This window comes from Manis javanica, chromosome 7, assembly GCF_040802235.1.
Source record: "Manis javanica isolate MJ-LG chromosome 7, MJ_LKY, whole genome shotgun sequence".
Classification (NCBI taxonomy): Eukaryota; Metazoa; Chordata; class Mammalia; order Pholidota; family Manidae; genus Manis; species Manis javanica.
In genome coordinates, this window is record NC_133162.1 from 90,116,283 (window position 1) to 90,130,420 (window position 14,138).

The following is a 14,138-nucleotide window of genomic DNA, read 5'->3' on the forward strand; positions in this document are numbered from 1 at the left end:
GCCCTTTCAGCCCCTGCCAGGCCAGGTGGGGTGCCTGAGTGTGAGCAATGAGAATGGTAGAACCAGGGTTGCTTGTGGGCATGCCCTTCAAAAGGCAGAGAAACCTGTCTGTCAGAGGTGGCCAGTTAACATCCCCACCCGGTGTTCCACCCATCTGGAAAGAACACAGTCTGTAAACTGGGAGCTGGTAGCCTGAATTTTGCCTCACAGTCAGCTTATTAAATGTAGTGATTCTCTGGCCCCACTGTGTGGCATGCTGATGTAATAATAGACCTGGAATTGACCAGAGCATCTGCATGTTTTCCTCCCATGGGAATTCCTTACACATACCTGGATTAAAGACCACTGGTCTAAATGCTTAGAACTACTTTAAAAAATATTTGAAAACAGCATAATACCTACTCTGTTTAAATGACATTATGATTAAAACAGTATTGGTGCAAACATGGTAAACTGGCTTATTCTGAGATCTCATCTCACCCGATGAATGGGAATTATGAAGTGTAATCTTAAATGAACTTTTCCATTAGGAATGGAAATTTAGGCCTAGGGCTTTATTGTATTTGGTGTTATTTTACTGGCTGCTATTTTTAGGTCAAATCAAATACTTTAAGTTACTTTCTATGTTTAGTTTATGCTTATATCATGAAGTTACTCATTAGTACAAGAAATCTTAAAAATCACTAATATCTACTAGGTTTTCTGGGTTTAAATTAATTAGGGAGGGATATTTTTTTGAACCCAGTTTTTATAGAAATATAAGGTCTTCCCTGTAAAAAAGTGGACTGTTCTATGATAGAATATAGCAGGTGCAAATCATACAGATATGTAGCCCTTAGTTTTTAACAAACCACTTTATTATCATTTAAGAAACCACTAAATTATCATTTATTAATGGTATGCAGATATAAAGTCAGTAGAGTGCCTCGAATTTTTGAAAATGCCTCATAAACATTCAAATCAAGCATGCTTAAAAATTTCACATGTACTCCTCAATGAATCACTAATAATCTTCTGGGATACCATAGTCAAGTTAATTACATAACATTTTATGAGGCCTGTTCACTCAATCACATAGTATAAGGTGACAGAGTCCATAATTTCCAAACGCACCTTATAGCTCTGTTTCAGGTGCTATTCCTGAAAACACTAGTGGCAAAATAAAGTCATTCATATAATTTCCAAGGAAATGATAAAATACTGTCCAGGTCTACTGCTATCTAAATTGCTATGTCTTAATCAACAGATGTGATTTACAGAAGGCTAGATGGGTGGCACATGCCTCAGGTGAACCCCTGTGAATATTTGTCCAGGTGTTGAGAGGCAGTGAGGGCCTGCAGTGCCACCTAGTACAGACCTGTGGTCTATAGACATGTCAACTGGGGTGAGATGACCTTCTCTGATAAAAAGTGTGCTGCCTCACAAGTGTACATGTCCAGAAATGTAGAAGAGCATGGTGCTCTGAGGCATTCCCCTGGATGCAGCAGAGTTCTCTAGAAGTAGTGCTGAGTCCACTATTGAGATAAATGATGAGGCAACATCCCTAAAGCTCCATGTAAATCATTTCAGCCTGAAATTATATAAAAACAAGCTTAACTAATTACCTCCCTTTTTATACCAGATTCTTTCACTTCAGTAGTTGTAGCCATGGCAGGGCCAGTCATGTGTTTATATAGTTTCTGAGATAAACTCTGCAAAATGCATCTCTCAGTAACTGAATGAGTGAGCTTCTTGCTGCATAGCTAACTGTCAATTAAAAGTGAAGGGATAGCTATAGAGTGTAGTTAGAGAATTAAATATGTAGGCCTTCCTGACAAAAATCAGGTAATAATGTTAAATCGATGATTAAAATGATGGTTGTGACAGTAATAATGGTAACAACACTTTGGATAATAATAGCTCTACATGCATTATTGAATCCCTACAGTGTGTTCTTAAGAATAGCATTATTTCAACCTCATCATTTAACAGATGAGGAAACTGAGGCACTGAGAGGTTAAGTAACAAACTCAGAGCCTCAAAGTGATGGAGCTGAAGTCTCAACAAGGGCATGAAATTTTTCACCACTGTGCTCTCCTAACAGTCCTTGAATGTGCCTGTTAAGGGTGCTCATCTTTGTGTTGTTTTCAGTGGAGTTGTCCTACAGCTAATTCATCAACAAACGCTATCAAGTTATTTGGGTAAAATAAGAAATTCTGAGACATATTCTTGCTTCAGCCCATGGGGAAATTATCTAAACCTGACAAAAGAATATTGAAAGCTGTGCTTGAAAACATTAGGATTATATAAACTTGTGTAACCAGGGATCTCTAACTGATCCTCACCCCCAGAATATCATATTAATCATGGAGTAGCCATGCCTAAATTCTGCTACTTTTTCTTATACAACTTTCAGTTGAGGTGTACAGGATTACAGTTGATCATATAGTAATATACCATGCATTGTAGAAAAGATGTCCTGTTAGATACTACGGTCACTAATTTGGGACAAAAAAGAATTGTTCTTCTAAGACATGTCTCCCTCTGCCCACTATGGAACTCCACAGTAAGGAGAGCCTTCCTGGAGCTTATTTAGATATAAAAAGTTTTCCTTGATGTTTTGCTTTAAGTTCATACAAGCTGCAGTAAGAGGATAGCTTGAGATCCATAGTGCTAGATGCAAAAAGTAATCCTGCCAGGTGTCAAATAAGATTTGGCTTCCTCAGACTTCTTTGGGTAAAATTTTTCTAGGAATCTGGGCTGATTACTGGAAGACAAAGCCAAATTTAGGAGAGGTGATCATGATGGGTTTATTATGGCCAATACTGGGAAGGCAGGTTCCCGCAGATAGAGAAACTGAGTGCATTGATCAGTGTAGAGGAGAAGCAACATGGTGTGCTTAGACTTATCACAAGTCTAGACAGGTATCTTTGAGACAGCTCTCCAGGGGTTAAGTGTGAGGATAGATCAATTCCCACTCAGTCTCAGTAATGGGGAGTAGATGCTGTGGGATTCACTCATCCACTCAGCCAATTGCTTCATTTGTTAAGTCTCTTGTTCGCTCTTTAGACTTGATTTAATTCCAAAAAGGATTTGAGATGGCTAAAACTTCTATCAGATGTTGGGGAGCATTATTGGTTTTGATATATTAAGATGGTTGTCACCATCACTATACATTTGATCTTTTCAGTCCCTGGAATCTCTTAAAACGTATTCCCATAAAACCTTCATTTAGATTTTCAAAATGTCACCAAGTGAGCATTTCCTCAAAAAAAGTGACACATAAGATCATTACCCTGTAAGTATGATCATTGTGTTGGCTACCAGTGAGTTCCCAGGCAACCAGCTGGAGATGACACCAGTCCATTGGAAGTGGCCATGTCTTCCTCAGCGATGACCAGCCACAGAGACACAGAGCACCAGCTTGGTGCTGTCTGACACTGTGTATCCATCTCTGTGGAATTATTACCCTCTGTCTTAGGCTGGGCAGCCGTGGCAAAGTACCACAGACAGAAAATGTCTGTGGCTGAAACAACAAATAAATATTTCTCACCATTCTGGGGGCAAGAAGACCAAGGCCGTTTGGTTTCTCCTGAGGCCTCTCTCCTTGGCTTGCACATGGCTGTGTTCTCTCTGTGTCCACAGATGGCCTTTCCCATGTGCATGTGTATCCCTGGTGTCTTTCTGTGTGTCCAAATCTCCTTTATAAGGACACCAGTTACACTGGGTCAGGACCCACCCTAATGGGCTCATTTGATTTAATCATCTCTGCAAAACCTTATCTCCAAATAAGTCATATTCCCAGTGACTGATGTTTAGGACTTCAACATACAAATTTTGAGGGAATGCAGCTCAGCCCATAATTCCCAGTCTGCTTAGTTTGACAAATTTTGTTTGAAAACAAACAAAAACTTGGCATCCAGGAATCAGTATAATAAGCGACAAAACAGGTAGCTTACAGTGAAATGTGGATATATGTCACATGCCTGATATTTATATTATCACAGTGCATCATTTCCCTTTTTCCCTTCCCCAGTGTTGGTGTATCTAGATCGAAAGATGTGCCTCCATTTGGCCCACCAATTCCCAAAGGCGTAACTTTTCCAAAGTCAGCAGTATTTCGGGACTTCCTTTTAGCCAAAGTAATCAATGCAGAAAATGCAGCCCATAAATCGGAGAAGTTTCGAGCAATGGCCACTCGAACGCGGCAAGAGTACTTGAAGGATCTGGCAGAGAACTTTGTCACGGCCGCTACCGTGGATACCTCCGTGAGATTCAGCTTCATCACGCTGGGTGCCAGGAAGAAGGAGAAAGTAAAGCCAAGGAAGGATGCCCACCTGTTCAGTGTTGGCGCGGTCATGTGGCACGTCATAGCACGGGACTTTGGCCAGTCTGCCGACATTGAATGTCTGCTTGGGATTTCCAACGAGTTCATAATGCTGATTGAAAAGGTGTCCAAGAACGTCGTGTTTAACTGTTCCTGCAGGGATGTCATTGGGTGGACATCTGGATTAATGAGTATCAAAGTGTTTTATGAAAGAGGAGAATGTATCCTTCTGTCCAATGTGGATAACTGCACTGAAGATGTCAGGGAAATCGTTCAGCGACTAGGAGTAAGTGCAGGTTCTGTATTTCCCGCCATCCATAGGTGTTTAGTCCAAGATTCACAACAGATTCTACTGTGGGAATTCTAGCATGATTATGGCACCCAGGGAATAGATTACGATTTCTTGTGGCTACAGATTCACTTGAAATGCTGTGTCCTTTTAAATAGTTGCTCAATACACGAGAGGGGGAGATGCACCTGTTACAAATTGATTGGAAAGGAAAAGTTAAGCAAACTTTCTAAAAGGAACATAGGGATATAGTTTTATAATACTTAAGGAAAATCAGGAGACTTGTCTAGCTATTGTGTCTGCTTGTGGAGAATTTCATGACAGTACCTTCCCAGAGGGAAATTATCAGGCATAGAACTGCTGTTGACTGTATGAAGGAGTTAAGTCCTCTTTGCAGCTTCAACTCTATGCATGTTTATACAGCAGGTATTTTTGTTTAGTCTGCCAGATTAAGTATGTGCTTGATGTTTCATCCAGTTTCTTAAGGAGGTGTTATAGAACTACCCATTAAATTAGACTAAAAAAGAACCAGTCATAAATGAGAATTTTTTTAAATGCTACTCTTAGTACAAAACCCCTAAGAAATGCCCATGGTATTACACAGTTGTATTTCTGTTCCTAATTTTAACAAAGATAATGGTTTTAGCTTTAGTATATACAGTAGAGTTTATAAGAATAAATCAAATATAAGAACAGAACATGGTTTCAAAAGAATTTCTCTTGTATAAATCTTCTGCCAAGGGGATGTATATTTCATTAATTAGAAGAGATTTAGTCAGTGATGGCTCATGAAGCAAGGAGATATATCCATTTCCTGCCCCCTTTCCTCCCACCAAGTTTAAATGTCTCCTTTGTCATTTGAGACCATGTGTTAGAGGCAATACAATCAAGTCAGTATCTGCTAGCCTTGGGGAAATAATTTCATTATTTGCAGATACTATTTACAGGAAAAGGCCTCAGTGCGTTCAACAGTATTAGCAGGTGTATGTGTGCAAACGGAGATGTGATTTGGGGATGATTGAGTATGTGATTATCCAGAGAATTGGGTTATCCTTGTGAGCCTCAGGACCCACTGTGCTTTGAGTAATAATTGCAGAAATTTCACTGAGTTTCAATCCCAATCTATGCTTCTGAAAATACATCACAAACAAGGGCCACCCTGCCAAGCACCAAACCTGACATCAATGGGTTTTTATGTACTCGCTGTTCCATGGCCCCCACCACCCCACCATTTTCCTAAAAAGATGACTGAGAGGCCTGATGTCCTGATCGTATCTGAGGACACACATTCTGTTCCCAAATGACTGGCAGCAGGAGTACTGGGAACAAACCAACCCAAAGAGTGTTGAGGGGTTAGAGCATGAGGCTGGTTTGGGGCCCCCTCAAACGGAGACGGGAGGAAAGGCGACGCAGGCGTAGCGCAGATGGTGGAGGTGGGAGCAGTTCGGCAGAGGGCAGTGCGCTGTGCATGGTGGTGAGAAGTGGAATTGAAGGTGTTTGTTACGCAGGTACATGTGCAGTGAGGGAGTGAGGGCCCATGCCTACGGGGACAGGCAGGGTGGCTTCGCGGGTGTGCAGCCTGTGCAGGCACACAGGGACCTGCTCCAGGCCAGAGGCTCTGCTGCCATCTTGGAATTCCAAATAACTTTTGACTAAGGGGCCCTCATTTTTATTTTGCACTGGGCCCCAGGATTTACATAGCCAGTACTGGGTACATAGATAGGAAGCCACCACTTCTGTGTGATAATTGAGCCCATATAAGTATGTGAGGGACTCCAGATAAATGTAGAACATGATCCTGCAGGCTTCGTGAATGTTAAGAAGCAAGAAACAGAAGAGATAAACAACAAAGAGCAAAAGCAGGGGAGGTGGCCTATGGTTTGGAATGAGCAGAGACAGGACGCGTAGGACCCGGGGAAGCTCTGCTGTCGCTTCCACTCTGGCATGGGTGCGCCTTTCCTCTGGATGCTGCCTTTGTGTTTGAGAGAAGGTGGGACACATGTCACATGCATTCTTTCAGTAGGACAGCTTAGTTGAAATAAAGTTGGAAAACAAGTGAAGGAAAAATTTATTCAGGTTGTACATGTTATAAAAGTCCTTTTTCAACAGTTTTAAATCATTGCAGTTCATAACTTTGGGAGCTGCAGCCTTTCAGAACTTCTCCACTAATTCAGACCAGCAATCCCTTTCCTCATTTTTCTAAGCCCCAAACTGTCACAGGTGTTTGGCAGTTGTGTGCATCCATGGTGATGACCACAGAAACCTCAGGCATGGTGGGGATACCCTGAACTAGTCCCAGGCCCGTAGCCGTACTGACAGCCATGGGTTTTAGAAAGAAGAACCAGTGTATTCAGTGTGTGTTTCATGGAAATGAAGCTTTTATTAAATGGAAACTTCATACATTAGCTCTGAGCTGTGGGGGTACAGGTATGATTACCTCACACTTCTAAGTTCCCCACGGATAAGTGATGCCCTTGTTGTCCTGACATTAATGGGCTGGTGCTTTGCTGTCAGTGAGTGTAAGCTGTCTCCAGCGAGCCCCTCTCGGGGCCATTAACTCAGTGCAGGTGCTTCAGTGCACCGACTAGGGTGCAACCCACCTGTCTTCTTCCATGTTCTTTTGGTGGTAGTACTCTAGACTCCGTCATGAGGAGGTAAAAGCACAGAGGCTGCTACCACCTGGGTTGCACTGGCCCCCAAGGGATAGTGGATGAAGGAGGGACAGCCCGAAGGCACAGAAGGTCCCTGCTGCTGGAGAGCCCATCCCCACTCCGCCCTTGTCAGCAGATGCCAAGGATTTGGGCTGGCTGACCTCCATTTGGGTTGAACGTTTGTCACCACGCAGGCAGCCAGGCCAGTCAGTCCGCAGGAGAGGGATCCTGGAGGACAGACAGGATGTGCCCAGTGCCAGGCTGGGAGAGCACATACAAGCTTCCCAACACTCAGACTTCTTGCCACTGCAACTGAGTTTTGGCTTAGAAGTGCAGTGGGCCATTTTTAAGTTGAATAAAATTGGTACATTTTAACAGTTGATGGGCACAACTTGTAACGGTTTCAAAAGAGTCTTGGCATTGTTTCCATTGCTACAGTCCATATTTGAACAGTGGGATTTATATGTAAGAGCCCAGTCAGTTGACATAAGGAAAGACAGGAATTATCAGAGCCCCCCGTAGGCTCACAAGCTCTGGGTCAGTGACAGCGAAGAATAAGGAGGACTCTGGTAAAAGTGAATTTGCCTTTGGAGAATGAAACATTTGCTTTTGTTGTTTTCCTTGCACCTGATGCCGTGGTTAATTGTGGTGGACCCTGGATTGAAATGGGTCTTACTATCATGTGGAGAGGAGGAGGAAAGGGCCACGAAGGCTGAGGATGGAGGGAAGGGCATAGAAGCCTGTGTGCACCTCAGCCCAGGCTCTGCAGCCACCTCGCTAATGGTCTCCTTGCCCCTCAGATAGTGACGAGAGGCTGCGAGACTGTGGAAATGACCCTAAGGAGGAACGGGCTGGGCCAGCTTGGCTTCCATGTGAATTTTGAAGGAATCGTTGCTGACGTGGAACCTTTCGGCTTTGCATGGAAGGCTGGCCTTCGCCAAGGGAGTCGCCTCGTGGAAATCTGCAAAGTGGCTGTGGCCACACTGACCCATGAGCAAATGATCGACCTACTGCGGACCTCGGTGATGGTGAAGGTGGTCATCATCCAGCCCCATGATGATGGCTCCCCCCGGAGGTAAGGCACAGGGGCTCTACACACGGCTCCCCGCTCTGTGGCCTGGGCAGCAGGTGATGTCCTCATGACATCACTCACAGGGGTGTCTTCGGCCAAAGTTGTTTAGACCATTAGAGCAATTTTAAAAGTGCCTTAAAAGCATTGCACTATTATCAATGATAGATTGTAATTTTCTAAGCTATCTGATAGGACATTGAACATGTAAAAGCTGAGATATTACAAACTAAGGAGTAGAGAAACTTCTTGGTTCACCTGGACCACTGAGACATGTCTGAGAGGACATGGTCTTTATTATAGCCCAGCCCTTAGCAAATTGAACCTTCTTCTCTGCATGGCTGCAATTCCTCTCCATAGTGTGAAGTCACTGACCGTTCAGAGGACATAAAGGATCAATAAGAAATAGTGGAACATCATATATGCTCTGTATGGAGACTTCTCCACTCTGCTTGAACTGGGTCAGCAGAGTCTCCTAACCTATCATGGGACAGGTACGCAGAGAAGTGGCTGGATGCAGAAAGCTCAGAGGTGGATGGGTGGAGGGTAGGAGTAAGAAAGGAATGAGAAAGTGACACTGTTTCATGTTGATAAAAAATAATCATGCCTGACATCAAGAAAATATTAGGCCAAAAGGAGAAAGAATGCTCATCAAGAGCAAGCCACACCTCTGGCTGTGGCCCAGAGTGTGGTGCAGAGCATCTAGTAGAGAAGCTAGAGTACATTCTCACTCCATCTTTAAGGCAGTTCCTACATGTGGGCCTCTGAAGGCTCTTAGAATCCAGGCTTAGCAGTATGATCTTGGGTAATCACATGCTCTTTAAGCCTCATTTCATGTCTATCTGTATGATGGGGACCATAGTGTAACCTACTTCGTACTGTTTTTATGAAGCTTAAGTAAGGTGATATATGTAAAGCACATAGCACTTTCTGACATAATAAACACACATTTTAGTTAAAAAAACTTAGGATATTGATTCGAATTTTTCATGCTCTAAAAGAAATTCTTATCATTCCAAGGGAGCAAGATTACTATGCCCACTTTTGGACTTATTTCTGCGGTCACTGGAGCCATTCTTTATACCTTTTCCACCTCCTCTCTCAAGCCTCTAAGCCAGTGCTGTCCAAGAGTGCTCTCTGGGACAGTATGTCTTCTGTCTGTACTGTCCAGAACACTAGCCACATGTGACTGTCATGCACTTGAAACGTGGTTAGTGCCACTGAGAAGATGAATGTTTCATTTCAATTAACTAAGATTTAATTAGTCACAGGTGGTTAGTGGCTGCCTGCCTGATTGAACAGATCTGTTCTCAACCACAATTTTTTTCTTAGAACACAAGCCAGTGCTATACTACCTTCCTCTCTGATTAACATGCAGAATTTGCAGCAGTCTGCTCCTATTAGTTATCTTGCCATTTGTTCCCCTCCTGACTTTTCTGTGGCCTTGTTTTCTATATCTGCCCAATAAGTTTGCAAAGTAATGTTTTACCGAGCTGAAATTTCTCTTGAGAATAGCAGCCCACAGAGATAACCAAGATGTTCCTTGTTGCCTTGCCAGATTCGAATCCATTCTCTCCCTAAGAGTCCTGTGAATCCCACATAGTGGGATGAGTACAGAGCAATCAGAGACAAAGTATTTTATTAAAAAGGGGGCTTGGAAACAACAGAAGGCAAATCCTTTGAGGCTAAAATACTGTGTTAAGTGAAAGTCCTTTCAAATAAATTTTAAGGCAGTTGTTAGAAATTTTTCCATATGGTAAGGTTTTTTGTCTTCCTTTGGTAGAATTGCAGCTTTATAATTCTTACAGTGGGACTCAAGTCTTTTCATCTGTCTTAGGGGTTGATTATTACTATAGAATTAGACAAAAATGTTACCATGTTCTCTCTTTGCAATAAAAAAACATTTCTTACCTATTTTTAGTTTTGGCCTCCTGTTGCTCAGAAATTTTTTAGGCTTTCAGGAGATGTGGTTAATAAACATGTTAACATTATCATTATGTTTGGTATTTAGAACATATGATTTAGAAGAATAGAATTTCCTAAGAAATGCTAAATTGTTTTTCAGCCAAAACAAATAAACAAAAACTACTGTTAAAAGTTCCAGCTGTTATTTTTCTATCCAAAGACATGTTATCTGCCTTGGTCTGCATGTAATTAATTCTTTGTTTTAAATGCAAATTCTCTATTGAAGCTATTTAAGATACTTGAGATTTTCCCTTTGTTTCCTCAGAGTCTTACTACTGTCATTCCCTGAAGATACAGATTTTTTTTCCTGATTAATCTGAAATAGCTGTCTCCTGTATTTTAACTTCAGCCAGAACTAGGAGTAGCTATTTGCCTGGCAGGAACACACCACAGTTGCTGAAAGGAAAGGAGCAACACATAGCAGCAATTTACCGGAGAGTTCCGCTTTATTAGGGAAAGGTGCTGGGTTATATAGGAGGGGGCATGAATTAATTGAGGTGTCACTTCTACGGGGCTGGTGGCTGTTGGCTAGGTGCTGGGATTGGGAGGGGGGCGAGAGGTGATTGGGCTTCAGGTGGCACCGGCGGGAACTGAGGATCCCGAAGAGAAACCGGAACTTTGCCATCTTACTGGTGGGGACCCTTCATTCCCCCCTTTCTCCTCTATGGGTTTGTGGACGTTGCTTTCTCTCTGGCTGCTTCCTGCTGAACAGGGGTGGAGAAGGGAGTGAGGGCTTGAGGATTGGGAGGAAAGGGTTGATAGGACTCCCCGCAGTAAGGACGAGTAGATGTGGACTTCTTCAGGTTTGGAAATCAATGAAGGTTCCCTGTAACCATAGGTTGGCCAAGAGGATATGGGTGTCAGGAGCCAGGCATCTGCGGCCATTGTTTCCAGGAACAGTTTCCAGTGGAGAGAGGGGTCATCTCAGCGTGTGGTGAGGAGGTCACGTGAGGGTGAGGGATCTTCTGTGGCCAGAAGCTGGTAGTTCCTGAGTAAAAGCTGGTTGAAAGCTTGATTAGAGATTTTTCCGACTTGGGATTTGATGAACTTTATTATACAGGGTAAGAAGAGACAGGCAAGAAGAATGATTATTATGGGGCCTGCAACGGGCCAGAGCCAGGTGAGGAGGGGGTTTGTTAGTATTGAAGAGAATGGGTTGGAATTGGAAGCAGAGTGGAGACTGGAGGCAAGGTCGGTGAGTTTGGTAATGTCAGTTTCTACAATGCCAGATTCGTTGATGTAATAGCAGCACTCTTCCCAGAGGAAGACGCAGGTGCCGCCCTTCTCGGCTGTAAGCAGATCTAGGGCCCGCCGGTTTTGAAGGGTGACTTTAGCTAGCGAAGTGACCTGTCTTTGGAGAGAGGCTAGAGAATCGGCAGTGGATGTCAGGGCTCCCTCAAGTTTGGCGTTGAGATCTCTAACTGCCTATAGAGAGTGACCCAAGGCTTCTCCCGAAAACCCTGCCCCAATGGCTGAAGTGATCAAAGAGCTACTGACCATGATGGGAAGGAAAGCAGCTCTTTTTGTGCGCGAGGGCAAGGGAGGTTGGAGCTCAAGGAATTCTGCCATGCTGTAAAGTGTTAACTGTGGGATTAGGGTGACGAGAATGCAGGGTGTATCGCAGTTGAGAGGCACTGAGTTGAAAAGACTGCTATTACACTAAAAGAAGTGTTCCGGTTGCGTAAAAGTCTTAGAGCCAGAGGTAGGGGTGTAGATAGAGAGGCAGTGAAGTGCGCTGGAGGGGGGTGGAGTTTGGCTTACACAGTGGTGGATGGTGAGATTATCTGCGTATTCTGGTTCCCATAGGGGTATGTCTGCCAGGGGGCAGAGGGGTTGTCTTTCTGCATGGAAGGAGTAGTTGGAAATATTAAGGGGCACGGCAGCCAGCAGTGGGCGCTGTAGTGATGCGCACAAGAAACAATTGGCTGTGTTAAGGGTGTGGTTGAGAAAGATGGTGGTGTCCTGAATGAGCTGTAATGAAGAGTAGGAGAAATGGGAAGAGGGGTGGGGATAAGAAGATGAAGAGGCACTATCAAGAGTTTGGATAATGACTTTTTCGGAATGCCTGCTATCTGATGCAACTTGAGAGATCTGGGAATGAGAGGGAACATACTTTCGAGAGATATGAAGGGTACTGTGGGGGGTCGAGGACCCCCCGTAGTAAACTGAGGCTGTGACTCTGGCAGCCCATCGAGAGTCCCAGGGATCTGGGATTGATAAGGAGAATGAGCCGTTGGGATATTTCATGAAACGGTTGGAGGAGTAATACTGTGGGTACTGGAAGTTACTCATGTAGTGAATGGTGCAAGACTAGTAGGGACATCTCCTGTAGGTATCTGGCCATCGCCTGCAGTAGGCTTGTTTTTGGTCATAGAGGAAGCAGAGGTAGGGAGAATAAGGGTAGCTGCTAGTGAACACTTCAGTGGAGGGAGGAAAGTGGAGGTATAAAGGCTCAGAGCAGCTTTTCAGAGGGAAGTCTGGTGTGGCAATGAGGGCAGTAACTTTTGTTTGATGCTGTGTGTAAGTCTGTCTGACTTTGAATCGCCATACAAAGGAGGCTGGGGTGGTGGGGAAGACAATAGGAATGAGGAAAAAAGCAAGAGAGCAGTAAAGGAGGAAAAAGTCATGATTCGGGTATGGATGGCAAAGGGGGTGCATGGGATTTTGGAGGAAAGAGGACAGTAAGGTGAGGAGTCTGGAGGGAGGGAGAGTCTGTAAACTTTTGTAGGTTAAGAGATCTTTTAGGTGATGTGGGGACAGAATGGTAAGGGGCGCCCTGAATGTCAGTTTATGAGCTTCTTTCTGCAAGAGCTGTCTAGCGGCTAATGCTCGTAGGCAGGGGGCCCATCTCCGAACTGTGGGGTCTAATTGCTTGGAGAGATAAGCTACTGGGGCAAAGGATGGGCCATAATATTGGCCTAGGACTCTTAGAGCTTGACTGGACCTCTCATGAATGTATAATGAGAGGGGCTTCGACAAATCAGGAAGATGGAGAGCTGGGGCTTCTACAAGGGCTTGACGGAGCTTAATGAAGGAGTGTCGGGGTGAGGAGGATAATGGTTTTTTAGGGGGGCTCTTGCTGAGGTCGTATAGGGGTCTTGCCAACAGGGAGCAGGGAGAAGTTAGGGATCTACGTTCTAAAATATCTAGCCAGGCTTAGAAAGGAAAGGATTTCTGTCTTGGTTTTGGGAATGGGCAGGACAGAGAGGAGCTATTTTCTGTCTAAGGTAATGGACTTTCTTTGTTGAGATAGAAGGAATCTGAGGTAAGTGACAGAAGGGGAAGAGATTTGAGCTTTGACGGGGGATACTCGGTAACTTCTGGAAGCTAGAAGGTTAAGTAGGAGGGCAGTGTCAAGTTGAGACTTTTCTCACGAGAGACTGCAGAGTAGAAGATTGTCTATGTATTATAAGGTGGACTTGGAGGGATCATGATGAAACTGTTTGAGGTCCTGAGCTAGGACCTGTCTAAAAATATGTGGACTATGTCGGAAGCTTTGTGGCAAAACTGTCCAAGTGAGAGTTGTTTAGAATGTCTTGTGTATGGGTCCGTCCAGGTGAAGATGAAAAAATCATGGGAGCAGGGGTCTAGAGGGATAGAAAAATGGGTCTTTGAGATCTGGGACTGAGAAGTGGGATGCTGAGGCAGGGATCTGCGATAAAAGGCTGTATGGATTTGAAACTAAGGGATGGATAGGGACAACGGCTATGTTGATGAGGCGAAGGTCTTGGACAAGGCGGAAAGATCTGTTGGTTTTTTTAACAGCTAATATGGGGGTATTAAATGGGGAGTGAGTGGGTCTGCTTGAATGATGGGTTGGAGGCCTATGAGCGCTGAAGTGGTTAGGGGGTATTGGGC

General features: G+C 44.0%; 1 protein-coding gene across 18 annotated transcripts in view; it reads left to right on the forward strand.

Annotated features, from left to right (window-relative positions):
• Window positions 1-14,138, forward strand: part of SIPA1L2 (signal induced proliferation associated 1 like 2) — a 300,638-nt gene that overhangs the window by 182,033 nt on the left and 104,467 nt on the right. For all 18 annotated transcript variants that reach the window (XM_037025563.2, XM_037025562.2, XM_073241286.1 and 15 more), the window contains 2 exons: window positions 4,016-4,592; window positions 8,047-8,321. In XM_037025563.2, coding sequence (XP_036881458.1) covers window positions 4,016-4,592; window positions 8,047-8,321 — 852 coding nt within the window. The remainder of the gene's footprint in view (window positions 1-4,015; window positions 4,593-8,046; window positions 8,322-14,138) is intronic.